The sequence below is a fragment of the Alternaria rosae genome, assembly GCF_020736505.1.
Source record: "Alternaria rosae strain MPI-PUGE-AT-0040 chromosome Unknown BKA58scaffold_4, whole genome shotgun sequence".
NCBI lineage: Eukaryota > Fungi > Ascomycota > Dothideomycetes > Pleosporales > Pleosporaceae > Alternaria > Alternaria rosae.
The window spans coordinates 2,680,029-2,706,442 of NW_025763573.1; the positions used below are offsets into that span (position 1 = coordinate 2,680,029).

The window sequence follows — 26,414 nt, forward strand, 5'->3', positions numbered from 1 at the left end:
ACAGCATGCGCAACCCACCCGATAATCCCGCTGCGTCAAACCTTCAATCGCAAACCCACAGGCCTATCCAGCCAGCTCAACCCTCCTTCTCAACAACGCCCGCGCCTCCGTCTCACTCAGGAGCTCCAATCCCAAGTCCTCCAGCACATCCCTCGCAGATTGATTATCCGCAAAAAGCCGCCTCTCCACCTCCCACAGCCCAAGTTCCCCTCCTCCCTCAACTCCAGACGCTGTGTGACGGGTGGGATTTGCTTTTTGCGGAGCATCATGCACCTCATCACCGTCTTCTGCGGCCCAAGCGTCCGTGTCCCAGTCCTCGTCTTCTTCGCCACCGTCGTCATCCCGACCCGTTGCAGTATCAACTTGCGAGGCTGAAGTGCCTTTTACGGGCAATCCGACGATTTTGACGCCTTCGAGACATTTGGCTAAGCCCGCTTCGGCAACCCCTGGGCCAATGTGCTTGTCCACGACCCGGCACACGGCCGCAAGGTCAGCGTGTAGCTGGGCAGCTCCCTGAGTAGAGAAGCGGTATCGGCTGAGCACGTTCTCCCACAGTGTAGTTGAGATGGTGGTCAAGACGGCCCGAGTGATGCGACGCAGTGGCGCAGATGCTAGAGCGCGTGAAAGGAATGCTAGCGTGCTACGTAGGTAGGTAAGTAATGGGTCGATTTCTGCAGTTGGTGACAGTTCTGTGGCGGTCGAGGCTGAAGCGGAAGGCCCGCTAAGAGTTGCCCACGGGTTGCTAAAAGCAAACATTAGTAAATGGGATTAGGAAGTATAGGGTTTTGGATCCATAGGGCAGGGGTCCAGATCTGGATACGTACATGTGCCGATATGGACGCAGCGCCTCACGCACATTGCTGTTGAGCGTGTCGATGATAATCTTCTCGCTACGTTCACGGAGGCGCGCGTACCACGATGCCGTTTCGTCAAAGAGGGAGCCGCCATCAACATCGTCACTTTCGACGTTCTTGGATGTGCGTTCCGCGACGTCGGCCACGCTCATGGTACCAATATTGCTAGTCTGGCCACGAGCACGATCTTGTAGACCTTCCCAGATATCGAGGAAGAACTACAGAACAAAGGGGTTAGCTAAAGTTCGGGTCACACAAAAATCATGCAGGTGAGGGCCTACCACATCGTCGCTCCAGTCACGCATGGCCCGTTCGAGATAATCAGCACTGCCATACGTCTTGCAAAGGCGCTCCAGTCCCTCGACGCCAAGCAGCTTTTCCTGTTCCTCCTTGGTCACACCGCCCATAGCGCGACCCAGTGACGTGGTCATGGACAGATACGCTTCCAGATTGCTCTGCAGCCTTTCGTGGAGTTTGTCGAATATGGCAATCTGTATGTCTATCAGGAAGGTGAGCTTCTGGCTGAAGGAAGTCAAGGGTCTGTATCGATCTGCAATGCATTGTTGATTAGCGACGCATCTGGGAAGGAGGGGTAGGCGAGGACATGCCGGTTATGGTTTCTAGCAGGTCGTTTACGCGGATCGCTCCCTTGGTAGGCTTGGTGGCTTTGGGATCGACGCTCTCGTAGTCGAGATCACCAAAGTCTGGAGCGTCGACGATGTTCTGATAGCGAGACAATGCGACTGGCGGATGTTAGCGACCCGACATTTCTCCGTTGGGCAACGGGCCAACGTACAGTCTTTTTCCACCTGCAGCCATCGGCCAAACCAGTCGCCCTGAACAAGGAATTCCCATGATAAGCCCTTCCATCCGTCGACGCCATAACCGCCGTCATATCCCCAGGTGTCTCTGATGGTAGTGTCAAAGCTCATAATCTCGTGCATGAGGTGGCTGAGCAGCTGGGGCTGGCCTGCGACCTTGGGCAGTAGCGAGCCAATCTTGGAGCGCAGCATGGGCAGTAGAGCGGTTATGAAGGCGGACATGGCATCAATGTAGACGGGGTTAAGCGCAAGATCGGTTCCGCGGAAGTGACGGAGCAGGACAGGTTGCACATGGTCACTGACGAATGCGCTGTAGTCGTTTAGAAGCGTGGTAATGTGCGAGAGAAAGTATTCTGGCCTATCAATGCGGTTCGTGGGCTTGTCGCCGTCGAAGTGGTAGCGGAAGCGCATCTCGAGCGGCTGCACGAGCACCTCAATGGGGAAGAGGACGGGCGGGAGCTTGACCTTGTCGCCCGGCCCGCTGGCATAGCTCATGCCCTGCAGCTCGGGCAGCTGCAGATCAAGCAGCTTCACGATGGCCGTCTCCCATTCCTCCTGTAGCTGGCTGGGTATGGCGGCCTTGGGCGTGGGCCAGTGTATCTTCTTGAGGGTGCGGTCGAGGTCCGTGGCGAAGGCGTCGAGGATCTTGGTGCGCAGGGCGTGGGCGATGGTGTTGACGTGGTGGAGCAGCTGGGGGGCAGCGCCCTCGGCGTCGTCTTGCAGGTTGACGAGGCGGGTGTGCAGTGCGCGCAGCTGCTTGTAGGGCGCCAGGGCGGCTTCATTGGACGTCTGGAGCTGCGACTGGGCTTGTTTGCTGCGCGGAATCAGCTGACTGAGGCCGTATCGGACACGGTGGCTGTCCTACCTCAGAACGTCGACTTCCGCCAGCAGTTGCACGTATCCGTTGGCGACATCCAGGCGGTGCAGCGTGTCGAGGACCTGCTCGAAGCGGGGCACGGCCTCGTCGCTCGTCTCGGAGGCGGTGATGACCATCAGGCGGCGGTCAATGTCGGCCTGCGCGTGGTGGAAGCGGTCGGCAGCGCGCGTGAGGTCGCCATGATGGGAATGCGAGGCCTCCTTGGCCGTGTGCAGGTCGCGCTGTGCGTCGTCGAGCTGCTGGCGGAGGAGCCCATGCTGCGTCGTCAGCGTGGCCAATAGGGCGTCGAGGCCGTCGAGGTCAGCGGCATTCTGGAGCTTGTCGTCGAGGTAGTCGGCGACGCGAGTCTGGTTGTCGTCCATCTCGTACGATCAACGGGCGGCGGGCGGCGGGCGGTTGTGGGCGTTGGAGTGCGCCTAGGCACGTCGCTACGGGCTGCCCAGGTGTGGCGACGCCGGCAGCCCGCCCTGGCAGCTGGAGCCTCGGTCGGCGGCCTGTGCGCCTGCCTCCCACGATTCTCGTCCTGCGCCACCGATCGATCATCCCAGCCGATTCTCAGATCCAACCAAGATCCAACCGTGCGTCAGGCCACTATTGGAGAACATCCTTAATCCACCTACTGCCGTGTCCTACGCCCTGCAAACCTCTGTACCGCTGTCTCAAAGGCCCCGGCGGTTCTGTCCTGCCGCTGTCTATTTACTGCCGGTCCTGCCCTGTCCTGCTGCTGGAGCACTGCAGCCCTCTCCCCGCCCGATAGCCGAAGTTGCGAAACTTTTTGTGTTGCGCCGCTGCCGTCATCGCCAGCCGCCATGCCCAAGGAACACAAGAAGCGCGGCCGCCGCGACGAGCAGAAGAAGCGCAAGAGGGACGTCGACGACGATGCAAGTGCAAAGCGCTTCAAAAAAGACGACATCGACCAGCTCGAAGCGGAAAACCCTGCGCAGCATGTCGCCGAACATGACGTCGCCCGCCCGGATGCGACGCCCTTCTACGGAATGCTCGACGAGCAGGAGCAGGAGTACTTCAAAAAGGCCGACGAGATGCTCGAGCTGAACCAGTTCGAGAGCTCCGAAGACCGAGACATCTTCCTCGCCAGCGTCTGGAAAGAGGCCGACGGCAAGGAACTGAAAATCGCCAACAGCCAGACGTCGCGCCTGCTCGAACGCCTGATCCTTCTTTCCTCGCCCGACCAGCTCAAGGGCCTGTTCCAGAAGTTCAGCGGACAGTATGTGCCCACCCGCTCTTTCCCCATTGCACTCGCTAACCCGTCGCAGCTTCCTCAACCTTGTCCAGAACCGATTCGCGTCCCACTGCTGCGAAGCCCTCTTCATACAAGCTGCGCCTGTTGTCACCGAAGAGACTGCTGCCAAACCTGAGAAACCGCAAACACCGCCGTCGTCAGACCCCGACCAAGTCCTCGTCTCCATGGAGAATTTGTTCCTATACACGCTGGGCGAGCTGGAGGGTTACATGGGCTTCCTAATGACCGACAAGTATGCATCGCACGTACTGAGAGTACTACTCGTCATTCTATCGGGCGCCCCGCTGGAAAAACAGAACAAGTCGGCTATGCAGAGCAAGAAGAAGGAAAAGGTCACCGTCTCAGGCGCAGAGAAGGAGCAGGAACGTCTACTCGAAGAGAGGGCCGTCCCCGAAAGCTTTTCCGAAGCTCTGGAGAAGGTCATCAGCGAGAGTGTCTCGGGCATTGAGTCGCACTACCTCCGTACCCTGACCACACACCCACTCGGCAGTCCCACTCTACAGCTACTGCTCAAGCTGGAGCTTTCCCACTTCGGCAAATCGCGGGCCAAGGACGAAAAATCCATCATCCACAGACTTTTGCCAGACAATCCCATAGCGGAAGGAACAGAAAGCGCCATCCTGATCAACGGGCTTGTGTATGATACCATTGGCTCCCGACTACTGGAAGTCATCATCGAGAATGCGCCCGGAAAGGTATTCAAGTCCATTTACGGAGAGTTCTTCAAGGAACGCATGGGTACGCTGGCTCGCAATGAGATCGCTGCCTATGTCGTCGGAAAGATCATGGAAAGACTTGGCAAGGACGACCTGGAAGAGGTCATGCGTCAAATAGTGGACCAGATCCCCAGCTTGGTAGAACGTGGCCGGACGGGGGTTATCAAGACACTCATCGAGCGATGCGTCGCGCGTGACATCGACTGCTCGCCTATCAAGGCTCAGCTGGAGACTGCATATGCCGGCTCTAATGGCTTCGAAGTCACACGTATTCTCAAGCTTAGTGAGGAAGACGGCAAACCTCGTGCCAAACATGAACACTCACCAGAGAAGGTTCATGGGTCGCTCCTAGCACAAACCATGATGACCGTCGATGGGCCCCTTGGCCAGCTTGTCTTTGACTCTCTTGCCAACCTGTCCCCGGAACTCGCTGTCCAGCTCGCTCGCGACTCTACGGCGTCGCGGACGCTTCAGGCAGCACTGATGTCGAAGAACGCTTCTGTCATCTTCCGCCGAAAGATGATACAACAATTTTATGGCAAGATTGGTGAGCTTGCGCTCGATCCTGCTGCATCTCACGTCATCGATGCCATATGGCACGGTACAGCTGGTCTAGCTTTCATCCGCGAGCGCATCGCGGAAGAGTTGGCCGAGAACGAAAACTCGCTTCGAGAATCCTTCGTCGGGCGTGCGGTCTGGCGGAACTGGCGCATGGACCTGTACAAACGCAAACGCGGCGACTGGGTCACACAATCGCGCTATACCGCCGGAAATGACGGTTTCCAGAGTTTCCCAGAGTCCAACGGCGACGCAACCCCGCCGCAAAACCATCGGGCGGGAAGACATCTGACGGCTATCGAACTGGCAAGGCAGAAGCATGCCGCTGCGAAAGCCTCACAAGCCAAGGACGGCAAAAAGCCGAAGAAGGGGAGTCATACAACAAACAGCAGTGTCAGCAGCGGAAGCAGCAGCAAAGCCAAGAGCCTCGTCGCGCAATAATAGTGCTATTATACATTATGTACAGGAATTTCTTTTGTCAGCACGGTTCGCTGAGAATGAGGCATCGTACTACGGCGTTTTCCGAGCTGGGTTTAGGGCTTAGGTGGGCCTGTCGCGCATTTTTCTGATTCGACGACTCTAGATACCTTTTAGTGGCATACTTGCATGAGAACAGTTTTGCTTTAGGAATGTGGCTTGTACCCCGAGCAGAAAGAATCGATGACTCCATGTTCGTCATTGCTAAATGTTCGGCGCTAACGCCGACTACTCGGTCACCTTTGTTTGTGTTTGTGACTTCTTCTACACTCATCATTCCTTGAAGTACGAGCACAAGGCTCCATAAAATTTTCCTCCATTACCATAATATAATTTGTGCATACGCTCCCCACCATGTCATCCCCACAACAGGGAGAAACCCTCCATCGCGCTGATGAAGTCAAAGACGTAAGTGACTCGGAAGGGCATTCCGATTCTTCCGATGTCAAGTTTCTGAACTCCCATCGCGCCTCTCGTCCATCAGACTCAGACAGGGATCTAGATATGCAGTAGAGACATCCGCTAACAGCAGAAACAGCTTCTCGACTCCATTCAAGAGCTGATAATACCTTTCATCCGCTCAGCCGACCAAGATGCAGCAACAAAGCACACAGGCCATGGACTGAAAATTGAAGGTGGCGGGCCGAGAACCGCGTTAGTAGAACATCACCCACCCAAGAAGCTAGAGTCCATTATCAAGGAAGAGCTGGAGTTCAACAATGGCAACACTGGTAAGGACGGCTTGGTGAAACTTGTGGGGACTATCTTGAAGTACTCTGTCAACACATGGGACCAAGGATTTCTAGACAAGTTGTATGCCAGTACGAATGCTGTGGGAGTGATCAGTGAGCTGGTATTGGCCGTATTGAACACCAACGTATGTCTTGTTCCCAGATTACATTTGCATGAAATTGTTAACACACCGCAGTCACACGTCTACCAAGTCTCCCCCGTCCTAACCTTGGTCGAAAAGCGAACAACAAAGTACTTAGCAACCCTATTCGGCCTCCCCACTTCTACCTCCGGAGGCATCTCCCAACCCGGTGGCAGCGCCTCAAACAGCTCTGCCATAGTAATCGCGCGAAACACGCTCTACCCCGAGACCAAAACGGACGGCAACGGCTCCCGCAAATTCACCATCTTCACCTCAGCCCACGGCCACTACTCCGTCGAAAAAGCCGCCAACCTCTTTGGCCTTGGATCCAAAAACGTCATCGCCGTCCCCGTCGACGACCGCGGTTGCATGATACCCGCTGAATTCGAACGTTGCGTGAAGGAAAGCAAAGACCGTGGCGAAACACCCTTCTTCCTCAACGCAACTGCCGGGACAACCGTTCAGGGCTCTTTCGACCCGTTCCCTGCTCTCAGCAAGATCTGCAAAGAACAGAACCTCTGGTTCCACATCGACGGCTCATGGGGCGGCAGCGTGGTGTTCAACGAGAAGTACCGTGAATCACGACTCAAGGGCGCCGAACTCGCAGACAGTATCGCTATCAACCCACACAAGATGCTCGGCGTACCAATGACTTGTTCCTTCCTCCTCGCCCGCGACATGAACACGTTTTACCGCGCACTCACGCTGCCAGCGGGTTACCTCTTCCACAATGCGCCCGGTACCGACGCAGCGGATATCTACGACCTCGCTGATCTGACACCTCAATGCGGTCGGCGCGCCGATAGCTTGAAGATGTTCCTTGCGCTGCAATACTACGGTCCTCAGCACTTTAGCGATTTGGTCGCCCGTGGATACGAGAATGGAGAGTACCTCTTGAGCAAACTGAAGGAGAGTGGCAATTTCAAGACTATTAGCCCGGAGCCGCTGCCATGTCTGCAGGTGTGCTTTTATTATGCAAAGGGAGGGCAAATGAAGGAGGACGCCGAGGCGAATAGTAAGGCGACCACGGAGATTGCCAATAGGCTTATTAGCAGGGGCTTCATGATTGACTTTGCGCCGGGCGAGAAGGGCAAGTTCTTCAGGGTTGTCGTGAATGGGGGGTTGATCAAAGGCACGTTGGATGGGCTTGTCAAGGCGTTGGAAGAGACGCCTGCGGACCTGGGATACTAAGTGTGTTGAGATGAGGAGGAGGGGATGGTAAAAGTCGCAAGCAAGGGCCAATTCATCTTATTGAAAAGCATTCATTCATCTGAGTATTGGATATCTATGTTACATGATGTTCGTATCTCGTATCCATACCCATAGCATGACAGCACCAGAAATGATCTTGCACGTACACTTAAGCAGCACTAGGCCACGGGTGCGTCGGCAAGAAAAATGGCAGAAGTGATGGGCGTATACAGCTATTTGTTGAGAGACGCAATAAGAAAGATGCATATCTCAAGACGCAGTCTACGATATCATTCCAACAATATGGTAGCTTCTTTCGGGATAGCTAGTCGAGTACACCCCAGTAACGCTCAGCGTTAAAGGTTGACGCAGAGTCGGATTTCCACTCCGAATCGTAGGCACTGAAGAAGAACAGATCGCCATTGAAACTCGCGCGGAGGGAGTCGAGGGCGATACGTTGGTTCTCGGGCGAGGGGACGGCCGCACCGTTGGCATTACCCTGGCGAGGCCAGCCGGACTCAGTGACGATGAGGCGCTTGTTACTGCAGGCGGCTCTTACACGTTCAACTTGACTCTTGACAAAGGTACCAGCATCCTGAGCTTGGGTGTTCCTGTCGAAGAAGGCGTGGATGTTGACCATGACCACATCTGAGGCGCCGCAGATGGCAGGGTTATCGAGCGTAGCAGGAGCGGTCTCGACTGCGCCCACAGGACCGTTGTAACCGACGCTTCGTAGCTGGGTGCGGGCTTGACCGATTGCGTCGACAACTTGTGACGATGTCATTCTCCGTTCGTTGACGCGCTCGTTCTCGACGGCGAAGAGTTGGATAACATCCCAATTGCCGCCGGCATACTGGTCAATGGCGCTCTTGTAGGCTTTGATGACCTGACTGAGGTCTTCGCCGCCGCCACTGGGATCTAGATACGCGCCACCCATGAGCTTTTGGCCGTTCTTCTGAGCGTTCTGAATTGCAAGTGGGATCTGATTGCAGTCCATGCCATAGATGCGGATGACTTTGTAGTCCGTCATGCTACTGAATTCGCTAGCAAATTCATCCGGGGTCTTGCAGTTGGCGGAGCTGCTGTAAGCATCCCAAGTTATGCCCAGAGGCAGAGTTCCAGCAGCAGCCTTTTCGACAGGGACGTCCTCGGGCGGAGACGGTGGTTGCGGGACCTCAGGCTCTTGTGTAGGAGCTGGCGGCGCAGGAGAGGGCGGTGGGGTTGTGGTCGCATCTTGGACGTCGACAGCAGTAGGCTCTGCTGTAGGGGAAGCAGATGTGGAAGATGCTGGTAAGGGAGCTGGTTCTGGCACGGCTGATGAAGCCTGCGGAGGCTCGATAGTTGACGATGTCGCTTCGGCCGTGGTTGAGGGCACAGTGACAGGTGAAGTGAGAATCGTCGAAGTCGCAGTCGAATAAGGTGCGCCTGCCTCGTTGACGAAGACGGCAACTTCAGCCATGATCTCGGTGACATAGACCACCTCGGTGACAACCTTGCGCTTATAATCTGCACCTTGTTAGTGAACGATGTATCATGAAGGGGCACCGGTATGGCCGTAGCCTCGGCGCAACAGATGAGACTATCGTCATGGCATGTTGCAAGGAGAGAGAAATTTGGTAACTCACTGAGTGGACGCCCGCTCGCAGAGCTCACTAGAAGGCCGGCAGCGGCGAGAGCGCTCGCGAAAACGATGGACTTCATGGTGATAATGAAGCGAGTGTTATGGAATGTTTAAATTGGGTATACAACGTAAAGGTGCTGTGTGTGTGTGGGAATGTTGTCTGTTGTTTGGGTGAAGCCGAGTGCAGCCCAGCGCTTGTATAGGTGCGAGAAATGAGTGAATGACTGCCTGCAGCTGAAAAGAAGGGAAGACTGTCTGGGTCAATTTAGGGAAGCTGTGAACCAACAGAGACTGTAGAGACTGAATTTGGCGTTGAAGAGGAAGCGCGGTCGGTGTTGACGACTAGGTATTGTTGCGCTGTTGTGGTAGCTGTACCTGCGCTAGCGCCTTCTGAGCCTCAGGCGACGCCGTTTGGGCAATCGCGACGAACGGCGAAGGTATCATCTGCAGGGTCCAGACATCGTGGTCACGACTGCCTTAAGAGACACGATGAGGGATGAAACGCCAACCCCAGGTTATGATAAGGAGCACGAACTGAAACCTCAACCTGCCCCAGGCGCTGGGCCGCAAACATCTGGACGAGTAGAACGAAGTGGAGAAGGAAACATTTTAGGTCAGAACAGGCAACCAAATTTCGAGGTCTTTGGCTAGGCACATGGCTTCTGAACACATAGAAGACTAGAGAATACAAACACGTAGAAGCTAAGTGACATATAAACTTGGCTAAGATCACGACCATATGATTGGAAAGCCACGGATTGAGACCGCAACTGACGATTGATGAAGACGTGTCAATTCAAGCCACAAGGTATCATGGTCGTTTACAGCCCGGTATACAGATGCAATTACGACAGCTTTGATCTTGCTGCAACATGCGCGATTGGTTGGGGTTGAGAGGCTCATCTGTTGTAATATGATGCATATCGAATGATAGCAATGTTGTTGCGAGATAATTATGTAGGCGTATGCCACCAGCCTCTCGTTTTGATAAGTTGAACAAGGCCGGCCAGTTGCGCAATGTCTTGTGGGAAGTGAAGAAACGTGAATTTGGAGTGAGAGCAGTTTGTGAGATAGAAGGAAACACAAGCGAAAGGAAGGGACAAAGCGAAATGCATGATGACTCGAATGATGACACTGAGGGCGGAAATATACCTGGGCACGCATAATGTTCGTGTCTAGGTAGAAACATAGAGTGAGACGAACGCATGCCATTTGGATCGAGCGTCCACAAGGCGCGCCCGACAGGCTAAGTATGCTGGAGCTTTTAGAAGAGAGACGCGACTCCAAGAAGAAACGAAGGGTCAACAGGTCTTTAGCCTAGAGGATGCTACTCACTTGAAACCAGCTGGAGACAACGGCCTGCATGACGATGTCCCTCGCAAGCTGAGCGAAGAATGTAAGACGCGCGCATGGCAAGTCACGCGTACAGATTCAGAGAGGAGTCGCATCTACCGTGGGCTTTTACAAGTAATAGTATTGTAGATGGGATGAGCTTGGCTGCGGACAAAAAGGAGGCCCGCAGCCTGCAGGCCGTCGCCATGATGCGGGGCACGTGTGCCACAAGCCGCACCCCTTTGATCTCAAGCGCGGGGCTCTCGCTCACTCACCTACTGCACTTACCTTCTTACCTCCTTTGGCGTTGACCTCCTATAGAAGCGAGACGCATGAGCCCCGGCCGATGCATTGCGACAAGAGCGCGAAAGGAAACACGAGTCGGACACAGTCCGCACCGCCCAGGCAACAACGCACGGCCAGTGCCTCCCTCTCTGTTGCAGACCGTGGGTTTCGCCGCCCGCACTGGCCCTCGCTTCGACTAGCACCTGCGCTGGCTCCACCAGCATCACCAGCAACTTCCGCTCAGTATATATAGCTAATATTTTGGCAGTATCAATGTGCAGTGCGAGGATTTGTACGAACTCATTTCTTGCCTTTTACCAGAAGTGACCGCGAGTCCCGCACAACACTGCACTTACTCAATCTTTGGAAACACCTCACCCTTCGTGGGTTCGAAACTCTGTTTTTGCACTTTTCTTTTTGCCTTTTTGCCCCAACCGACTGCATCCTCTTGTGTAGGCACTCCGCTCTGACAACGCCACAACTATTTTGTGAACATTACTTACAGTCTTCATCTTTTTGCACGTCTCGTGTATCTCGATTTGGCCGGAATGCCGTAGCAGTCTTGCAATTCGCTGTAGAAATCAAATGTAGGTATCATGAACCCACCCAGGAATCTGGTACTCCCAGCCTACTTACTACCATATACACAATGTCCACATCATGACACGTGAACATGTTTGAATTCGGTACGCTCAACGGGGCATCGCACAATAAACCACACATCGTATTTTGCATGAAGCACACACCCGAATTCTCACTCACCGCAGTTATGGATGCAGCGCAGAGTATAAGCGGTAAGTTACTTATGCTGACATCGCTGTGCAGCTAGCTAATAGAGCTCCACCAAGAGAGAACGGTCGCATTACGATTCGTGTTAAACATCCCGACGGAACAAGGTCGAAGGCGACGATCAAGACCGGGGATACCAAGAGAACAGTTCCGGTCTGTAGCGCGACTCAGTCGAACGAGAGCGATGTTGCGTACTGTGAGAAAGAGCGCGAGAGCCTAGAGTACGAGAGCCAAAAAAAAAGGAGGTCGAGAGACATCACAAGAAGATCGATAAGCAGTTGGAAGATGCCGCGAAGCAGTGCGATGCTCCTGAGAAGGAGTGGAATGATGCGAAGAAGTTCGACGATAAAGACAAGAGAAGGTGCTGCGTCGTCATATAAGCAGGAAGAGTCGTCGAAAGAGGACGATCCTGGTACCTATCTCCAAAGTCACTATGAAGTGATACTTATTCGGTGATAGCCGCGGACTAAAAGTAGTAATACAAAGGTCATGCTAATAGCATCTATCCACACGGCCGATCGAGTAGACCCTCCAAGTCTAACACTTCATCTTAATTCCCCTCCTCTTCTCGTTCTCTCTCCATTCAAACATGACCTGCACACCAGTGAACAGCGCGCCACAAGCCGTAGCAAGGAACATCCAACCAGACCAAGTCCCTACAATACCACGGACCAAGTCCTTAAGACCATCGACTCCCAAGGCGAAACCGACGAGATTAGCAGTCATGAGCATGAGAATTTCGAAAACGGCGCCGACTCCGCATAGCCAGCGATACGCATCCGGGCTGCCCTTCCACTTCCTCGCGGGGAAAATGTACGAAGCGATGATCTCTGGGAGAACAAACAGGGTAACCAGCCAACCCCACATCAGCAACCGAAGCTGGATATCGTGCCAAATCGCGATGAAAGTAAACACGGCAAGGTAGTTTCCAATCGATCTTGCCTTGCCCCAGAGACCATCTCCTCTGTTACCACCCAGCGGAATGTAAAGGTATCTCAAACTCCACTTGTTGAAGCTACGATGCCATCCGCGCCAGAAGTGCATGACGGAGTAGTTGTCAGACATACACCTAACCATGTTCTCGGGTGGGTCGATGCCATCTAAAAGCGACCAGAGACGGAAGAAACGCCATGGGATGAGCAGCTTCAGCCAGATGTGCTTCAGGTTGAAGAAACCTAGCATGCTGAGCTGAGCTGGCGTGTACTGCGACCAGTCGGGTCTCTCATGGAAGATGGCGACCATGTACATGTAGTGGATCATGATCTCCATGGTCAACAAGACAACGATGAAGCGGACGAGATACATTGTTGTTCGCTTGGTGGTGATGCTGTGGGGTCGGTAACGGCATTGGGCGATGTAATCGTTGAACGTGATGATGGGCCCGGCCAGGTAGAGGGGTGAGTACATGGCATAGGCGAAGTAATTGCGGAAAGTGTAGTCAGTAGCTTTAGCAGGTATCGTGACGCGGTCCCGCTCGGAGAGGTTGGAAGCGTCGAGTTGTTTCTTCTTGATGTTATTAGCTATATCGAACTAAGGGTGGGCGGGTAAAGTACTTCAATGGAACTACCTGTACGAGAGTTCAAACTCCAGTAGTAATCAAGATTGAAGCTTATTAATCGGAGTATGGTGAAGTTGAAGAGGACTTCCCATCGGGGTATCAGACCACCATAGCTGTCGAGAGTGTGGCCGAAATTGGACGATGGGTGGCCTTTCTCCGATACTGTAGACGGTAGGAAAGTGCCGAGTATGTTGGCGTATGAGTATCCGTCTGAGAACTCATTTGCAAACAAAGTGCCAACGTTGAAGATCCATGTCGCAGCTGGCACATATTGTCGAGAAACCTTTGTGCCGATGCAGTAATTCGCATAGAGAATGGCGAGAATCTTGAATGCAGAGAAGCCATGCAGGGCGGCAAGAAAGATAGCGGCAAAAAGAAGGTCGAACGAGATGCGCTGGTTCATACGAGCATCCGCTGCAGCACCAGGGGTTAAGCCCATAGTAAGGCCATTGCCGGCAGAGGACCGAACTTGAGTATACGTTCCCGCTCTCCAGAACGAGTCGTAGGCCTTACGCAAAATAGGGTGAAGCAGAACAACGATGAAGAGGTAGGGAATATTCTGGCGGAAACCGCTGTATTGAGCATCGGTATTGTCCTAAGGAGTTAGACAATGGCATGTGACAATTGATGTTGCAACGTACTACTTTGCGACCAGGTATCCAGCCATCTGACAGAAGATGTTCAAACTTCGGATAGTTTGGATGAGATTCTGCAGAACGATTAGCTTTCCTCACCCCCTGCGGATCTATTTGCACGAACCTTGAGACACATCTAGTACCAGCTTGAACATGAAGAACACGCTGGCTGCAATGGACACGTAGTAGAAGTAGAACTCCGGCGTCGACCATAGTGGCGCATGGCTTTTATTCTCTAGACCCTTGTCTCCATTTCGTCCATCTCGGACTGGCACTGGTCCAGCGGGATCGAGTTTGGCCTCTTCGAGCGCCTCTTTCGGGGGTGCGGTGGCCGGTACAACGAAGCGTGTGTCGAGGGTATCCAGCGAGTAGAGCTGGCGAATGAATCTGAGCGCCATTGTATTGCCTAGACTATCTCTTCATCTTCTGGTGTTCAAAGGACCCTCGGTGTACGTCCCTGAAGTATACGGAGTGGAGGCGCGGGGGACGAGTGCGGTGATGGAGGCCAGGTCCGCAACCTCAACTTTTGGAGTTCGCGTCTGTCAACAGCTTCGCTCCAACACCAACACCCATCCTGCAGGCACAGCGCCCAAAGAACATCAAAGACCCGTTATCACGCGTCAATCAGGTCTTACACATATCAAAAAAACCTCCATCAAGCTTTGCGCATTGCGATAGTCGCGCGCGATGAACATTCCAAACGCTTCGACCGCACCAGCTGCGGGAGAGTACGCCGGAGGTACGCGAAGCTCGACGGAGCTCTACACGCAGCGTATGCTAATTGAGAACCATAGATGAGGTCTCCGCGATCGTCCTTGACCCCGGCTACTCGACCGTTCGCGCTGGATTCGCTGGCGAGGACGTACCCAAGTCCGTCTGCCCTTCCTTTTACGGCCAAACATCCTCAGGCGAACACCTCTTTGGCGAGAACGCGATACATGCGCCGGTCGGCGGTCTCGATATTAAGAATTATTGGGGCTCAGACGGCATTGTAGAGGATTGGGATACTGCGACCAAGCTGTGGGAGTATGCGATCACGAGCCGACTCACCGGCGCAAAACCAACCGACCCTACTAAGAACGGGCTGAACGATGGCAATGGCGAAAATGAGAACGGGGAGGCTATGGACGTGGATATGGACGCGTTAGAAAACAACGAGAAGCCGCTGGAAGACAGCCCGCTGTTGGTCACAGAACCAGGCTGGAACAGCGCAAAGGCGCGGGAAAAGTACATCGAGATCGCTATGGAGGACTGGGGCACGCCAGCTTTCTTCTTGCAGAAGACTGGTGTATTGGCTGCCTTTGCATCAGGAAAGGCGTCAGGCATCATCATTGACGTCGGCGCGTCGCATACATCCGTCACACCTGTACTCGACGGCATGGTGCTGCGCAAGGGTGTTCAGAAATCGCCTCTAGCAGGCAACTTCGTCTCCGACCAGATACGGACGTCGTTCAAGCAGGCCCAGCCTGAAGTACCGTTGACACCACACTACATGGTCAAGAGCAAGACACCAGTCGACGCTGGCGCACCCGCCCAAGCAGCGTACAAGACCTTTGAGACACCGCCAACCGATTCGTTCCGTCTGAACGAAGAGGAGCGCATTCTCACGTCTTTCAAGGAATCCGTCGTCGAAGTCTGGCCCGGCCCCGGCCGCTTCAGCACCAACGAAGAACTGGCAAAGAGTATGCCTGGCCGACCCTTCGAAATGCCCGATGGCTGGAACCAAGTCTTTGGCATTGAGAGATTCCGCGCCGCAGAGGGTTTGTTCGACCATAACGCCGCGCTCGCCAGCGAAACCATGCCCGCGCCAAAGCCCGAGCAAACAATCCCCCGACTCGTGCAAGCAGCAGTCCAACAAGTCGACGCCGACCAACGTCCTCTCCTCCTCTCCAACATCGTCGTCACAGGTGGCTCGACGCTACTCTACAAGTTCAACGAACGCCTCAACTACGAAATCAACGCCATCTACCCCAGCACCAGGAACAAGCTCATCGCACCCGGTAGCGTGGTGGAGAGGAAGTACGCAGCCTGGATTGGCGGCAGTATACTAGCTAGTCTGGGCAGCTTCCACCAGCTGTGGATCTCAAGGAAGGAGTACGAGGAACATGGTGCTGGTATTGTCGAGAAGAGGTGTCGTTAGGCACAGTATGATGGATGCGATGCGGCGGCGCTGTTTTACTGAGAGTCGATTGACTCTTTCTGTTCTGTGAGGTAGTGTAATGCACAAAAGATTCCATGACTGAACGTTGTGTACATCGAATGTCTGCTCTGAAGATCTGGTGAAGTGGTTCATTGATCGTCATCATATTGCCTTGTAGCTATTCGGCTGGTTCGTCTGGAACCGCGTTTCGGTGTATAGTACACGTTCATGTTCGTAACGCCATGTCTTGCATCGCCCCGGAGCCAAACGCAAACCCCTACGAATCTATATCCATTGTCTCCGCTGTGCCGGCCACATCACCATCCTTGAGCTCGTGTACGGTTACGTACTTGCTGATCTCCTCCTTTGTGATGATCTTCTCGTTCAGCACTGCAGTAGTTCCCCGCTGGAACCTGTAGTTCCTCTGCTTGGGCTGCCTGGTGTTTGGTGTCTTGTAGTTCCTCATCAGTGTGGTCTTGTCCTCTGTGATGACCGCCACGTCCACGTTGCTACCGGAACCCAAATCGTTCCAGATACCTGCCTCGATAGCGTTTGCGCATAGTGTGACGGCATCCTCCCGTGACAGATCGGACTTCCACTGTGTCTCGAAGACGGACATGGCTGCCAATGAACCTGAACCCATGGTGACGTACGGCAGCTTGTCGGTGGAACCGTGGGCGTGGACGGTGAAGAGATGTGCGCCAGTGGGGTCAACACCGGCAATGACGAGGTAAGCGCCAATGTGACCTTGGTGGCGGAACAGGTGCTGCTTCAACATGGTCATGCAGGTAACGACGCGGGGCTTGCGGCCGGTGGAGAGGGCGTGCAGTTCGAGGTTCGAGGAGATGATGGCGGTGGTGAACTCGGTGTCGGCGGCGGTACCGGCACCCGCACACCAAATGTGAGGGGAGATGTAGTGGAGTTTCTCGCAGTTCTGCGGTGCATGTCAGACCAGTGTCCACGGTGATTGCTGTGTCTATGGCGGGGAGGAGCCTACCTTGTCTGCTACAATGGGACCGCTGGTAGCTCGTGTGTCGGCCGCAATGACTACGCCGCCGTTGAAGAGACATCCTACGATGGTTGTTCCTGTGCTTGTCGCCTTGGGTAGCGGGATGCCCTGGGCGTGGAGAGCCGCATTGCGGTTGTAGTTGGAGAAGTCGAAGCCGCCCATGGTGTAGATGTGAGGTGTCGGTGAAGTCGTGGGGTGCTTGCTACGGAGACGGCGTGTATCGTGGTGAGTGTTTGATGTCGCGCGTCTATTCGGGTTGTCTAGGCGGTCGGCGGCGAGGGCGAGGTTGCGTAGCTGTCGTGCCTGGAGCTTGGATGTAGCCTTGGCGCAGCGATGAGCTCCACTAGCTCGGGAACTTTCTCAGAACAACAAAGCGCGTCGCTTCAGAGAGTCGAGCTAATGGTCGCATGCTTGTCGCTCGACTATCCAGAGCGCCAGGCACCATCTCCTTGCATCTCCGCCGTTTCAATCACCTTCACATCCTTCCGCCTAGCCTAGAACGGCCTGTTTGCTCTTTCCCAAAACACACCAAGGCTAGCACGCGCACCCGCGCTCGTCCTCCGATGCATATATGAATAAGCTGAGAACTCCGACGCGCGACACCAAGCCGAGCCTCCTACGCGCCAGAACCTGTTCGGCCTGCAAATCCTGCAGAATGTCTAAGATTCCCGCGCCGGCTGTCGAGGCTGGGCCCGAGGTGCCCGAAGTCGAAACAGAGGTAGCTAGAGCTCGCACCAGACCGCCATGCGACGGTACTAACGACGACATAGCATCTAGGCTTCAAGGTCCTCAACCAGGGCAAACAGGGCCCCAAGAAGGTCAAGATCCTGCCCCAGCCATGGCCTGCCGACAATCTGCCTCCTGCTTGCGCCAACCTCCTCTCCGTCGCCTCCAAACCCGCCCTTCTCGCTGCTGCCGGCCCCAACATCCTCGTCATCGCGTCCACAGACTCCGTGCGCAGCGCCTTCCAGAACAAGACCATAGCCGATGAGATCGCAAACGCCGATGACCCGCGTCTTGAAGAGCGCGACATTGACGTCGTAGCAGACTTCACGCCCGATATCACCATCTCCACTCCCAACCTACGCCATGTCGCTTTCTCCGCCGATGGAGACTTCTTGGTTACATCTGATGAGGCCGAAGGCGGCGTCACTGCGTATAGCGTTGCGAGTGTCGTTAGCCAAGGCAAGAAAGACGCGGACACGAAACTGGCGACTGACGCCCCGGTTCGCGCACTCCTCCCAAACCCCTCCGCCGAATTCGAACAATACTTCGCCATAGTCCTCGATAACGGCAAGTTCGAGATATGCGATGTGGAGAAGGGCGTCAAGAAGACGATCCGAGAGGCACACGTCAACTGCGCCGCTTGGAGCGCGCGTGGAAAGGCTGTAGTCTCTGGCTCTATTGACGGCACCTGCGCTATACACATGACCGCTGGAGACCTAAGGGGTGTTGTCCCTCGACCTCCAGATGTGGACGAAAGCTACGAGGTGACCGGCGTGTCATGGTTGAAAACTGAAGAGTTCCTTGCGGTCTACTCTCTGAAGGAACAAGACCAGGACAACCCGGAGCAAAAGAAGTACAGCGTCATCAAATCAGCCAAGGGCTGGGGATCTTTCACTTACCATTCCTTTGTCTGGGATCCTCTTCCCGAGGCATTCGAAGCTCCACGCCGCCTACTACCTGCACGTATCTCGTCCACACGCCTACAAAATTGGAAGCCTTATCTCGACGACATGCTCATTATCACTTCCTCCCACGCAGACTCCATCGCGATACTTGCCTCCACAAGCAACAAGATCTCCCCGGATCAACAGACCTGCAACGAGCTCATGATGGTCAACGTGGACGATACGAAGAAGGCTCAGGTGCCGCGAACCGCTTATGGAGACGAGGAAATGGACAGCGTCTTTATTGGTGAGGCGCTTGATCTTTCGAGCAAGGAGAAGATACTGCGCCCCATTCCCGCCCTGGAAGAGATCAACGAGGCGCCGTGGCCGCTCCCTGCATACATGGCTCTGACCCATGAAGGTCTTCTTGCGGCCTGGTGGGTTATGTGGAACAAGTCTATCGAGGCTGGCGAACGCTATCCTGGTCTCATCTTCAAGAGCGAAGCCACACAGCATGCGCCATCTTCTACTCCAAGGGCATCTACGCCTGCATCCAAGCTTCCTGTTGCTACATCTACCCCTTTCAGCAAGTCCATGGGAACACCTGGCACCCCAGGAACTGCTGGTATCCCCCAATTTGGCAACACTGGAAACGGATTTGGCACACCAACTCCCGCTCTGATGAAGCCCACACCGCCGGGCTTTGGAACCCCTGGGTTTGGTACTGCTGCTACCAACTTGCCTGCTCCAACTTTTGGTAAACCTCCACAGCCTTCATTCGGTGCTTCATCTTCAATTGGTAAGCCTCCTCAGCCAGCTTTTGGTGCTCCTTCTGCAATCGGCACCCCCGCCAAACCTGCCTTTGGTGCTCCTTCTGCAGTGGGTGCTGGCTCCGGATTCGGCGCAGTAGGTGGAATGGGCGGCAAAGCATCTCCATGGGGAGCGACTTCTCAAACTCCGGAGTCAAAATCCAATCCATTCTCGGCCGCTGCTGGTGGTTCGTCTGGATTCGCCAAATTTGGAGGTGCTGGAGGGTCAAACTCGTTTTCGAGCTTTGGAAGCAACAACTCCGCACAAGCTGGCTCGGGATTCGGAGCACTTGGGCAAGGACAGCAGAAATCTGGCTTTGGAGGTCTGAAGACAGAGCCAAGCTTTGGTTCTACTGTCACTGTTGGCTCTGGGACTGGATCTTCGCTACCCTCCTGGGCGAACACGCCCGCTCAGCAAAGCAGCTCGATCTTTGGACAGCCAGACAAGTCATCGTTCAATACGGCCTCGTTTGAGTCGAAGGACTCCGATGCTAGCGGGGCAAACGACCGAAAGAGGGACGAGGCTACACCTACACCACAAGCTCCGTCCCAAAGCTTGTTCGGCCTTGCAGGTGGCTTCAAGCTCAGCACTACTTTTGCAAGTGACGGCACAGCTAAGGATGATCCAGCGAAGCCTGCGGCTCCTGCTAACGGTTCCTTCTTCGGCAGTGACTTCTCCAACATGCTAGGAAAGACGGGGATGAAGCCGCCCGCAACCCCAGCGAGCGAAAACCCCCCACAGTACATCTCCACGACACCAGCATCCCCGCCAAAGCAGAAGTCATTATTCCCCAGTGACACTCCTGCAAAGGAGAGCGCAACCCCCAAGGCCGCACCCCCTGTGCAAGAGCCCGCTACTCCGGTGGACGACGCGCCTTTGCCACCAGACTTCACCAAGGCTAAGCCGGCGAAGACTGAGGATGCACCTCTACCTCCAGACTTCATCAACACAAAGCTGCCGAATTCGACTAGCGACGATTTGCCTCCGCTCGCTGGTAGTCCTGGCGTAGAGGTGGAAGCACCTAGTTCGTCTGGAGATGTATCTCCTATTGACAACGAGGACGAGGAAGAACATGATCACGACCATGATGACGAGAGCGACGAGGATGATGAGGAAGGCTTCTCTGATGAGGACGATGAGGAGGTTGAAGAAGTCGACGACACGTACCCGCCAAACAAGACATCAAAGCCGCAACCTGCGAAGTCGGGTACCTGGAGCTTCCAGGACAGTGTGAATCAGTCACGACAGTTCTTCCCCCCTGCACCGACTCCTCCAACAATGAAGTCCGGCGCCACATCACACTCAGGAAGCAGCGCTTCACCAGCCCAGCCTTCTTTATTCGCTCAGCACTCGAAACCTGCCACCAACCAACCACCGTTCTCAGGCTCATCGCTGTTCGGACAGCAACCAAACAAAGGCCCCTTCTCTGGTAAACCCGACCAATCATCCATGTCTGCGAAACCGAACTTCCCGCCTCCAACGAGCCGCGCGCAAGACCTTCGCTCGCCTAGCCCAGCTCGTTCGAGCTCAGCTTCTCGTCTCCGACGAGAACCTTTGGTCGCACCGGGTGCTTCATTGAGCTCATCCATGCAGGGATCTAAGCCGCCCACGCCACAGCCACAGGTCTCTGATCTTGAAGATGAGGAGGACGAGCGGATACGCGCACAGCTTGCGCAGCCGATCGAGCCGAGCCGGAACCTGGAGGAGTTTGTCGCATACCAGAACTACACTGGTGGTAAATCACCTAGCAAGACAGGTCACGCCGCTCAGATCGAGTTGATTTACAAAGATATCAACGGTATGGTGGATGCACTTGGCTGGAACGCTCGATCTATCAAGTCGTTTACACAATACCACCTGCAGCCCCAGTCTGGTCACCAAATCGATCGACGTATGCTGGATGATGTCCAAGACGAGGGACCTCACGGCTCCTGGTTCGAGAACTTCACTTTATGCGAGATTCAAGCCTTGCGATCTCTTGAAGATCAGCTTGAACAAGAGCTAGATGCTGGACGGGTACAGGACGTGCTCGTCAAGCTCACACAACTTGCTCGTCTTCTTCACGACAAGGCCAAGCTTATGACTCGTCTTAATGATATCCGCCGCCAGATCATCAACCGCAAGGACCCCGAAAAGGCAGAAGCTCTCCGAAAGGCACCATTACCAAAGGAGCTTGCTGATGGACAGAAGGCTCTGCGCAATGACTATGCTCAGCTTTTGACGTCGCTACGCAAGGCTGAAGATGCAGTCGCAGTCCTACGCTCACGTCTGGTGTCCCACAACGCTCAGAACGGCAGCACTAAGTCAGTGCCTTCTATGGAGGCTGTCAAGAAGACCGTTCTCCGGTTGGCCAACCTTGCTGAGCAAAAGAACAACGACATTTTAGTCCTAGAGGCACAGTTGCGCAAGATTGGTCTCGCAGACTCCAGTCGTCCTTCCTCGTCTTCATCGCGCAACGCCGGTACGCCCCGACGATCACGCGGTACGGATCTCCGCCGTAGCATCGCTGATACACCATACGCCACCCCGCCTACCAACCGCAACAAGATGACTTTGACCGAGCTGAACCGTCGTGCTCTGACCCCCGAAGTTGAAAGTCCGCCTACGCCCAGCAAGGGCTATGGCCTGTTCTACACACCCGAAGGCAGTCCGACATCAGGCAAAGAGATCGCGCGTTTGAGCGACCTGGTCGACGACAACATTGATAGCTTGCGACAGACCGCCAGGACAAGGAAGCAGGTTGCTAAGGGTCTTAAGAACGCCCTTCTCGACCGTGGAATCAAGGTCACAAAGGTTAATTGAGTGGTACATTCTGTCGATATGGGTGTTGGGTTATGATTGTGTATGATTAAGCGTAATTGTTATTTGGGACGTTTGGATAGCGATTGCATGCATGGGGGATGGATGGAAAAGGGAAATGTAATACATCTTGCATAGATAGAGCGAGCGTTGCAATGCATTGATATTGGCTGCGGTTAATCCAGAAACGATTGACATCGAATCATGTTCACTATCACTCTCACTTTCTCTGGCGGTCGGCAAGCGGGTCGGGTGCCACAGCGCTTAGAGCTCACAGCCTCGTCTAGGCTGCAACTTTTCCATCCTCACAACACTGAACACTCTCATGCGGCCTCTGAGTTCAGTTTCAACTCTGTAGAATGCAATACTCTTCGTTGTTTCACCGGCAGCAAGTCCATATGCACAATGGCTCCATCGGCTCCCACGCATGAGTACTACGTTACCTTGGAAGTACTACCAACCGCGCCTCACGATGTGATCAAAGCATCGTATCGCCGTCTCGCAAGAATTCATCACCCTGATAAAAACATTGGATGTCGACTTGCGACAGCAAAGACCCAGCTTGTAAGGACCAGTCTTGAGACAAGAACCAATTAGCAAGTATGCGATAGTAACGTTGCACGCAGATTAATGCAGCATGGGAAGTCCTCAGCGATGAAGCCAAGAGGAGCGAATACGATCGAACTCGGCCACAGCAAAAGGCATCATCGTCAAGCAGTCGCCCTGGTCCTCCACCTGCAGCCACTCCACAGTCGAGATACCAGCCTCCCCCGCGACCTGATACAACAGCGCAAGATGAAGCGCGTGCACAAGCAGAGAGCAACAAGAAGCGACAAGAATGGCTGAATTATGAGAAGGCACAAGAAGAGCAGATCCGGCAATGCCAAAACATCTTGAAGCCTCTCGAGGCTGAAGTTGACCGTCTCAACTCGAAGATCGATGAAAACCGCAAGACGTTAGCAAGTGATGTTCCTTATGCCTGGAACGTGTTTTCATTTTTGAGCAAAAGACTGAGTGAACAAGAGAAGAGCGAGATCAGACTTGCCTCCATCAATGCAGAGAACGCTATCCGGATCAAGCAGATACCCCTCGAAAAAGCTAGGAAACAATTGAGCCAACTGAATGACGAGTTCGCGAGACGAAAAGATTTAGAAGACACAAGACTTGCGGCCGAGAAGACGGAGAGGGCGAGGAAAGAACGACTCGCTAGAGAGAAAGCTGAAGAGGCCCGACAGCGAGAGTGGGCAAGACAACAGGCCGAGCGGAACAAGGTCGCTCAAGAAGCAGCAGAGCGTTGGAAACAAGAGCAAGCCAAACAAGCAAGAGAGACTGCGGAGCGCGATAGAAAGGAACGTGCGGCTCGGGAAGCAAGATGGAAAGCCGCGCAGGAAGCAGCAGGAAAATTCAGACGGGAGCAAGCAGAAGCGGAAACTGCGAGACAAGAACAGAGGAAACGAGCGGTGGACGCCGCACGTAAGTACAAACAGCGTGCGACTCCAACAAGAAACAGAGGACCGGCTCAGAACTCTGCTCGACGCAACGAGAACTCCAGTGGCTGTCGTCATAAATTCTGGTGGAACAAGATTGAAGGCCATAACTGTTGTGCGCATTGTACCCGATCGCTCTATAAGTTCGCAGAGCAATGTCCCGGCTGCGATACTATAGCATGTACGTCTTGTCGGCATATCTTGTAGACGGGAGGTACCCCGTCTAAGATTGAGAACTATAACGACGGAAACAGGAGAAACGCGAAGCCGTGGCAGAAAGACAAACATTATACTTCGGGAGGGTATGACGAAGACTATTGCGATTGGGACTGAAGGTCAACTTATCGTGTGTTTGGTAGCGTGTTTGGGATTAGAAGATAATGGCATTGAGGCTGTGATACGGTCCGGGGTTTGGTAGGATACACTTTCAGGTGTTGAAAGATTGCGTTTAAAGAGACTCTGTCGAATAGGCCATGGCTTTGCAATGACTTTTCCTGTAGGGTATGGTGGTCAAGTACACACGATCGTGCGTTAGAGATGCGGAAGGCGGACGACATGAGTCGGAGTTGGGGATAGCTTTACAGCCTCGACGTTCTTGGCTCGTCACAGTTCTTTGATGCGGTCTAGACTTCAGAATGATCTCTGAGATCCAGAAGATGAGATATTTGGTGAGCGCATGCAATCATACCTGGTCCCACTTCGTTACCCCACTTTCGGCCCTTTCCTACGTCAAGCTTGGTGTGGGGCAAACAGCTCGCCGTCGTATGCGGCAATATGCGACAGAACAACACCATAGCTCTATTCCCTCATTGCTTCATTGTCTGACTTCCAACTGTGACTTACACCCCCTCCAGTTTATTACCCACTACTTAAAGCACCAACAACGACGTCTACACAAATTACGCACCAAAGATGTCGGAAAATGCTACCGAGGTTGTGTACATACCCATGAAGTCCGGCCTCGATCTCTCATCCGGCGAAGCAAAAGTAACGTGGGAGTCAACTCTGAGTACCATTGCCAAACAGCCCGGTGTCAAAGCATTACACTGGGGCCGACAAATAGAGAATCCAGATACCGTGCAAATGGCAGTAGGTGCGTAATCACTCGTGCCTTGCCCAACCGATCGCTGCGCACGTAATGCCACCCCCATAAATGTTCGCTGACCGAATGTAGAATGGGAATCCATCGAGGACCATAGGACATTCGAAAACACCCCAGGGTACCAGCCATTCCTGGCAACTATCATGGAAAAGCTTGCATCTGGCGGCCCAACAGTCTTTCACGTCAAGTTTCCCACTTCGCACTCTGGAAGCGAGAACCCATTCACCATGCCCATAACTGAGTGCATAAACGCATTCTTCACCTCAGATTACTCGCAAGAGGAGTACAGCTCCCAGTTCTCTACTTTCCGCAACATGGCAACCGAGATACCGAATGTTGAGGCCAGAGGAGTGATTGGTGGATGGAGCGTTGAACCGCATCAACACGAGAGTTTGGGTGAGGGTGTTGATGGAAAGTTGTTCGCGGCATTTATCGGATGGCCGAGTGTAGATGCGCACATGGAATTCCGCAAGACTGAGGACTTTGGGAACCTTATTCCGTTCCTGAGGGGTGGGCCGAAGGGGATGAAGGTTTGGCATATTGCGTTCCAACAGTACAAGTAGGATTGATGCAAAGTTGTAATGAGCGATGGAAAGGAGTCCGTATTAGTGTTGAGATATCCGGGTGTGACTGATACTTAGTTCAATTCCGACCTCAGCATAGACATCTCTGAACACTTTCTATGCTGTTGTCAAGAAATCGGGTGACGAATATTGCTAAAACAAGACGCACTTTCCCAATGCTTGGGTATCAGTCCCAAAAATAATGGCCAAGAGATGGATGTTTACGCTGTAAGCCGCAGTGTGGCAAATCAAACTTTTCTGGGTATATCCACGACTTAGGTCTAGGTCCATGTCGGTTCTGTTATCATTTGCTCCCAAACGCCAGATTTCTTCAATTACTCCGATCCATGCATTTCTCGTTGCTCATGACATACCCTTAGGCGGGAAGCTAGACTCCTTCTTGAATCCCTCCTTTGAGATTCTGGAAAACTTTAGCGTGGCCAGCTGAGCCCACTCGCCGTTCCACTCCTTCAGCTTCTTCAGGTTTAGGACGTCCTCAAGGTCCGGTACCCAGAAGCCAGCAGCATACTCGTCTCGCTCGGTTTTCTGGTGGATCTCCAACAAATTCTGACGCGTGCTTGCTGGCCGTCCCGGACGACGAGCTGCTTTCAGTTGGGCCAGCTCTTCGTCATCGCGACCTAAATAGTCCTCGATCATGGCCTGGATCTCAGGCACGCTGAGTGGCGCAACATGCTCTGCGGTATATGATTGGAATGATTTGACTCTCAGAACTATCACTTCATTAGCTATGACTCAAACAACTGATCACGAATTTCATGCGTACTGTATGTTCGATTTTGATCTTTTCGTTGTTTGAAAACGCGATTGAGCTTTTCGTCTCTCTGCGCTGCGCTCTGTAACCGCTTGGTATCCCGGCTGCCCTCGTGAAGGTTGGGATTCTTTCCCTTCTTCTTTGTAATCTTCTTGTGCACCTTGTCAAGACGATTGCTGACCATTTTGAATGTTTGACGTTTTGTTTGGTGTTGATGTTCGCGCAAGAAATTTTGGATATCCATCGGCGCTCGGCGATCGCGACCACGCTAGC

The 26,414-nt window shown here is 53.9% G+C and overlaps 13 protein-coding genes across 13 annotated transcripts; 7 read left to right on the top strand and 6 right to left on the bottom strand.

Moving 5' to 3' along the window:
- Nucleotides 1-63: 63 nt before the first annotated feature.
- On the bottom strand, nucleotides 64-2,914 carry BKA58DRAFT_411011 (TIP-1 family-domain-containing protein; the record flags this gene model as incomplete). Its single annotated transcript, XM_046172266.1, has 6 exons — nucleotides 64-742; nucleotides 825-1,072; nucleotides 1,136-1,404; nucleotides 1,463-1,597; nucleotides 1,651-2,489; nucleotides 2,541-2,914. The coding sequence occupies 6 exons, from the start codon at nucleotides 2,912-2,914 to the stop codon at nucleotides 64-66; spliced, it is 2,544 nt and encodes an 847-aa protein (XP_046026748.1).
- Nucleotides 2,915-3,079: 165 nt separating this feature from the next.
- Nucleotides 3,080-5,723, top strand: BKA58DRAFT_161889 (armadillo-type protein). The gene is made up of 2 exons (XM_046164983.1): nucleotides 3,080-3,777; nucleotides 3,827-5,723. The coding sequence occupies exons 1-2, from the start codon at nucleotides 3,362-3,364 to the stop codon at nucleotides 5,526-5,528; spliced, it is 2,118 nt and encodes a 705-aa protein (XP_046026749.1). The 5' UTR covers nucleotides 3,080-3,361; the 3' UTR covers nucleotides 5,529-5,723.
- BKA58DRAFT_161890 (pyridoxal phosphate-dependent transferase) lies at nucleotides 5,724-7,792 on the top strand. Its single transcript, XM_046164984.1, has 3 exons — nucleotides 5,724-5,972; nucleotides 6,103-6,441; nucleotides 6,493-7,792. Exons 1-3 carry the CDS (start codon nucleotides 5,919-5,921, stop codon nucleotides 7,627-7,629), a joined length of 1,530 nt encoding a protein of 509 aa, XP_046026750.1. The 5' UTR covers nucleotides 5,724-5,918; the 3' UTR covers nucleotides 7,630-7,792.
- BKA58DRAFT_161894 (manno protein MP65) lies at nucleotides 7,792-9,461 on the bottom strand. The gene is made up of 2 exons (XM_046164985.1): nucleotides 9,255-9,461; nucleotides 7,792-9,135 (listed from the first exon to the last, which is right to left on the bottom strand). The coding sequence occupies exons 1-2, from the start codon at nucleotides 9,328-9,330 to the stop codon at nucleotides 7,955-7,957; spliced, it is 1,257 nt and encodes a 418-aa protein (XP_046026751.1). The 5' UTR covers nucleotides 9,331-9,461; the 3' UTR covers nucleotides 7,792-7,954.
- Nucleotides 9,462-9,928: 467 nt separating this feature from the next.
- Nucleotides 9,929-10,744, bottom strand: BKA58DRAFT_383594 (uncharacterized protein). Its single transcript, XM_046170191.1, has 2 exons — nucleotides 10,586-10,744; nucleotides 9,929-10,505 (listed from the first exon to the last, which is right to left on the bottom strand). The coding sequence occupies exons 1-2, from the start codon at nucleotides 10,696-10,698 to the stop codon at nucleotides 9,980-9,982; spliced, it is 639 nt and encodes a 212-aa protein (XP_046026752.1). The 5' UTR covers nucleotides 10,699-10,744; the 3' UTR covers nucleotides 9,929-9,979.
- A 15-nt stretch (nucleotides 10,745-10,759) lies between these two features.
- BKA58DRAFT_161966 (uncharacterized protein) lies at nucleotides 10,760-11,763 on the top strand. Its single transcript, XM_046164989.1, has 3 exons — nucleotides 10,760-11,028; nucleotides 11,136-11,661; nucleotides 11,716-11,763. Exons 1-2 carry the CDS (start codon nucleotides 10,915-10,917, stop codon nucleotides 11,529-11,531), a joined length of 510 nt encoding a protein of 169 aa, XP_046026753.1. The 5' UTR covers nucleotides 10,760-10,914; the 3' UTR covers nucleotides 11,532-11,661; nucleotides 11,716-11,763.
- Nucleotides 11,764-12,193: 430 nt separating this feature from the next.
- Nucleotides 12,194-14,247, bottom strand: BKA58DRAFT_439242 (MBOAT, membrane-bound O-acyltransferase family-domain-containing protein; the record flags this gene model as incomplete). Its single annotated transcript, XM_046173670.1, has 4 exons — nucleotides 12,194-13,162; nucleotides 13,210-13,809; nucleotides 13,856-13,923; nucleotides 13,974-14,247. 4 exons carry the CDS (start codon nucleotides 14,245-14,247, stop codon nucleotides 12,194-12,196), a joined length of 1,911 nt encoding a protein of 636 aa, XP_046026754.1.
- Nucleotides 14,248-14,370: 123 nt separating this feature from the next.
- Nucleotides 14,371-16,128, top strand: BKA58DRAFT_161917 (actin family). Its single transcript, XM_046164988.1, has 2 exons — nucleotides 14,371-14,588; nucleotides 14,644-16,128. Exons 1-2 carry the CDS (start codon nucleotides 14,537-14,539, stop codon nucleotides 15,987-15,989), a joined length of 1,398 nt encoding a protein of 465 aa, XP_046026755.1. The 5' UTR covers nucleotides 14,371-14,536; the 3' UTR covers nucleotides 15,990-16,128.
- Nucleotides 16,128-17,346, bottom strand: BKA58DRAFT_161909 (nucleophile aminohydrolase). Its single transcript, XM_046164987.1, has 2 exons — nucleotides 16,987-17,346; nucleotides 16,128-16,923 (listed from the first exon to the last, which is right to left on the bottom strand). Exons 1-2 carry the CDS (start codon nucleotides 17,158-17,160, stop codon nucleotides 16,267-16,269), a joined length of 831 nt encoding a protein of 276 aa, XP_046026756.1. The 5' UTR covers nucleotides 17,161-17,346; the 3' UTR covers nucleotides 16,128-16,266.
- BKA58DRAFT_468824 (uncharacterized protein) lies at nucleotides 17,300-22,402 on the top strand. Its single transcript, XM_046175125.1, has 2 exons — nucleotides 17,300-17,716; nucleotides 17,769-22,402. The coding sequence occupies exons 1-2, from the start codon at nucleotides 17,570-17,572 to the stop codon at nucleotides 22,218-22,220; spliced, it is 4,599 nt and encodes a 1,532-aa protein (XP_046026757.1). The 5' UTR covers nucleotides 17,300-17,569; the 3' UTR covers nucleotides 22,221-22,402.
- A 220-nt stretch (nucleotides 22,403-22,622) lies between these two features.
- BKA58DRAFT_439246 (uncharacterized protein) lies at nucleotides 22,623-23,882 on the top strand (the record flags this gene model as incomplete). The annotated part of the gene is made up of 3 exons (XM_046173671.1): nucleotides 22,623-22,781; nucleotides 22,844-23,690; nucleotides 23,770-23,882. 3 exons carry the CDS (start codon nucleotides 22,623-22,625, stop codon nucleotides 23,880-23,882), a joined length of 1,119 nt encoding a protein of 372 aa, XP_046026758.1.
- A 580-nt stretch (nucleotides 23,883-24,462) lies between these two features.
- BKA58DRAFT_161905 (uncharacterized protein) lies at nucleotides 24,463-25,551 on the top strand. The gene is made up of 2 exons (XM_046164986.1): nucleotides 24,463-24,797; nucleotides 24,879-25,551. The coding sequence occupies exons 1-2, from the start codon at nucleotides 24,617-24,619 to the stop codon at nucleotides 25,367-25,369; spliced, it is 672 nt and encodes a 223-aa protein (XP_046026759.1). The 5' UTR covers nucleotides 24,463-24,616; the 3' UTR covers nucleotides 25,370-25,551.
- Nucleotides 25,552-25,732: 181 nt separating this feature from the next.
- Nucleotides 25,733-26,325, bottom strand: BKA58DRAFT_401305 (translation machinery-associated protein 16; the record flags this gene model as incomplete). Its single annotated transcript, XM_046171659.1, has 2 exons — nucleotides 25,733-26,100; nucleotides 26,154-26,325. 2 exons carry the CDS (start codon nucleotides 26,323-26,325, stop codon nucleotides 25,733-25,735), a joined length of 540 nt encoding a protein of 179 aa, XP_046026760.1.
- Nucleotides 26,326-26,414: the final 89 nt, after the last annotated feature.

Excerpts from the sequence above, each read along its gene's own strand:
- BKA58DRAFT_161909 (XM_046164987.1), bottom strand. The coding sequence starts at position 17,160 with ATGGGCGGCTTCGACTTCTCCAACTACAACCGCAATGCGGCTCTCCAC. Across the intron at positions 16,924-16,986 it reads GTCCCATTGTAGCAGACAAG|AACTGCGAGAAACTCCACTA; the intron begins GTAGGCTCCTCC and ends CATGCACCGCAG.
- BKA58DRAFT_383594 (XM_046170191.1), bottom strand. The coding sequence starts at position 10,698 with ATGCGACTCCTCTCTGAATCTGTACGCGTGACTTGCCATGCGCGCGTC. Across the intron at positions 10,506-10,585 it reads TTGTCTCCAGCTGGTTTCAA|CATACTTAGCCTGTCGGGCG; the intron begins GTGAGTAGCATC and ends TAAAAGCTCCAG.
- BKA58DRAFT_161966 (XM_046164989.1), top strand. The coding sequence starts at position 10,915 with ATGAGCCCCGGCCGATGCATTGCGACAAGAGCGCGAAAGGAAACACGA. Across the intron at positions 11,029-11,135 it reads CTCCCTCTCTGTTGCAGACC|TATCAATGTGCAGTGCGAGG; the intron begins GTGGGTTTCGCC and ends ATATTTTGGCAG.
- BKA58DRAFT_161890 (XM_046164984.1), top strand. The coding sequence starts at position 5,919 with ATGTCATCCCCACAACAGGGAGAAACCCTCCATCGCGCTGATGAAGTC. Across the intron at positions 5,973-6,102 it reads GCGCTGATGAAGTCAAAGAC|CTTCTCGACTCCATTCAAGA; the intron begins GTAAGTGACTCG and ends CAGCAGAAACAG. Across the intron at positions 6,442-6,492 it reads TGGCCGTATTGAACACCAAC|TCACACGTCTACCAAGTCTC; the intron begins GTATGTCTTGTT and ends AACACACCGCAG.
- BKA58DRAFT_161889 (XM_046164983.1), top strand. The coding sequence starts at position 3,362 with ATGCCCAAGGAACACAAGAAGCGCGGCCGCCGCGACGAGCAGAAGAAG. Across the intron at positions 3,778-3,826 it reads TTCCAGAAGTTCAGCGGACA|CTTCCTCAACCTTGTCCAGA; the intron begins GTATGTGCCCAC and ends AACCCGTCGCAG.
- BKA58DRAFT_468824 (XM_046175125.1), top strand. The coding sequence starts at position 17,570 with ATGAATAAGCTGAGAACTCCGACGCGCGACACCAAGCCGAGCCTCCTA. Across the intron at positions 17,717-17,768 it reads TGCCCGAAGTCGAAACAGAG|CATCTAGGCTTCAAGGTCCT; the intron begins GTAGCTAGAGCT and ends ACGACGACATAG.
- BKA58DRAFT_161917 (XM_046164988.1), top strand. The coding sequence starts at position 14,537 with ATGAACATTCCAAACGCTTCGACCGCACCAGCTGCGGGAGAGTACGCC. Across the intron at positions 14,589-14,643 it reads TGCGGGAGAGTACGCCGGAG|ATGAGGTCTCCGCGATCGTC; the intron begins GTACGCGAAGCT and ends TGAGAACCATAG.
- BKA58DRAFT_161905 (XM_046164986.1), top strand. The coding sequence starts at position 24,617 with ATGTCGGAAAATGCTACCGAGGTTGTGTACATACCCATGAAGTCCGGC. Across the intron at positions 24,798-24,878 it reads TACCGTGCAAATGGCAGTAG|AATGGGAATCCATCGAGGAC; the intron begins GTGCGTAATCAC and ends GACCGAATGTAG.
- BKA58DRAFT_161894 (XM_046164985.1), bottom strand. The coding sequence starts at position 9,330 with ATGAAGTCCATCGTTTTCGCGAGCGCTCTCGCCGCTGCCGGCCTTCTA. Across the intron at positions 9,136-9,254 it reads TGCGAGCGGGCGTCCACTCA|ATTATAAGCGCAAGGTTGTC; the intron begins GTGAGTTACCAA and ends AACAAGGTGCAG.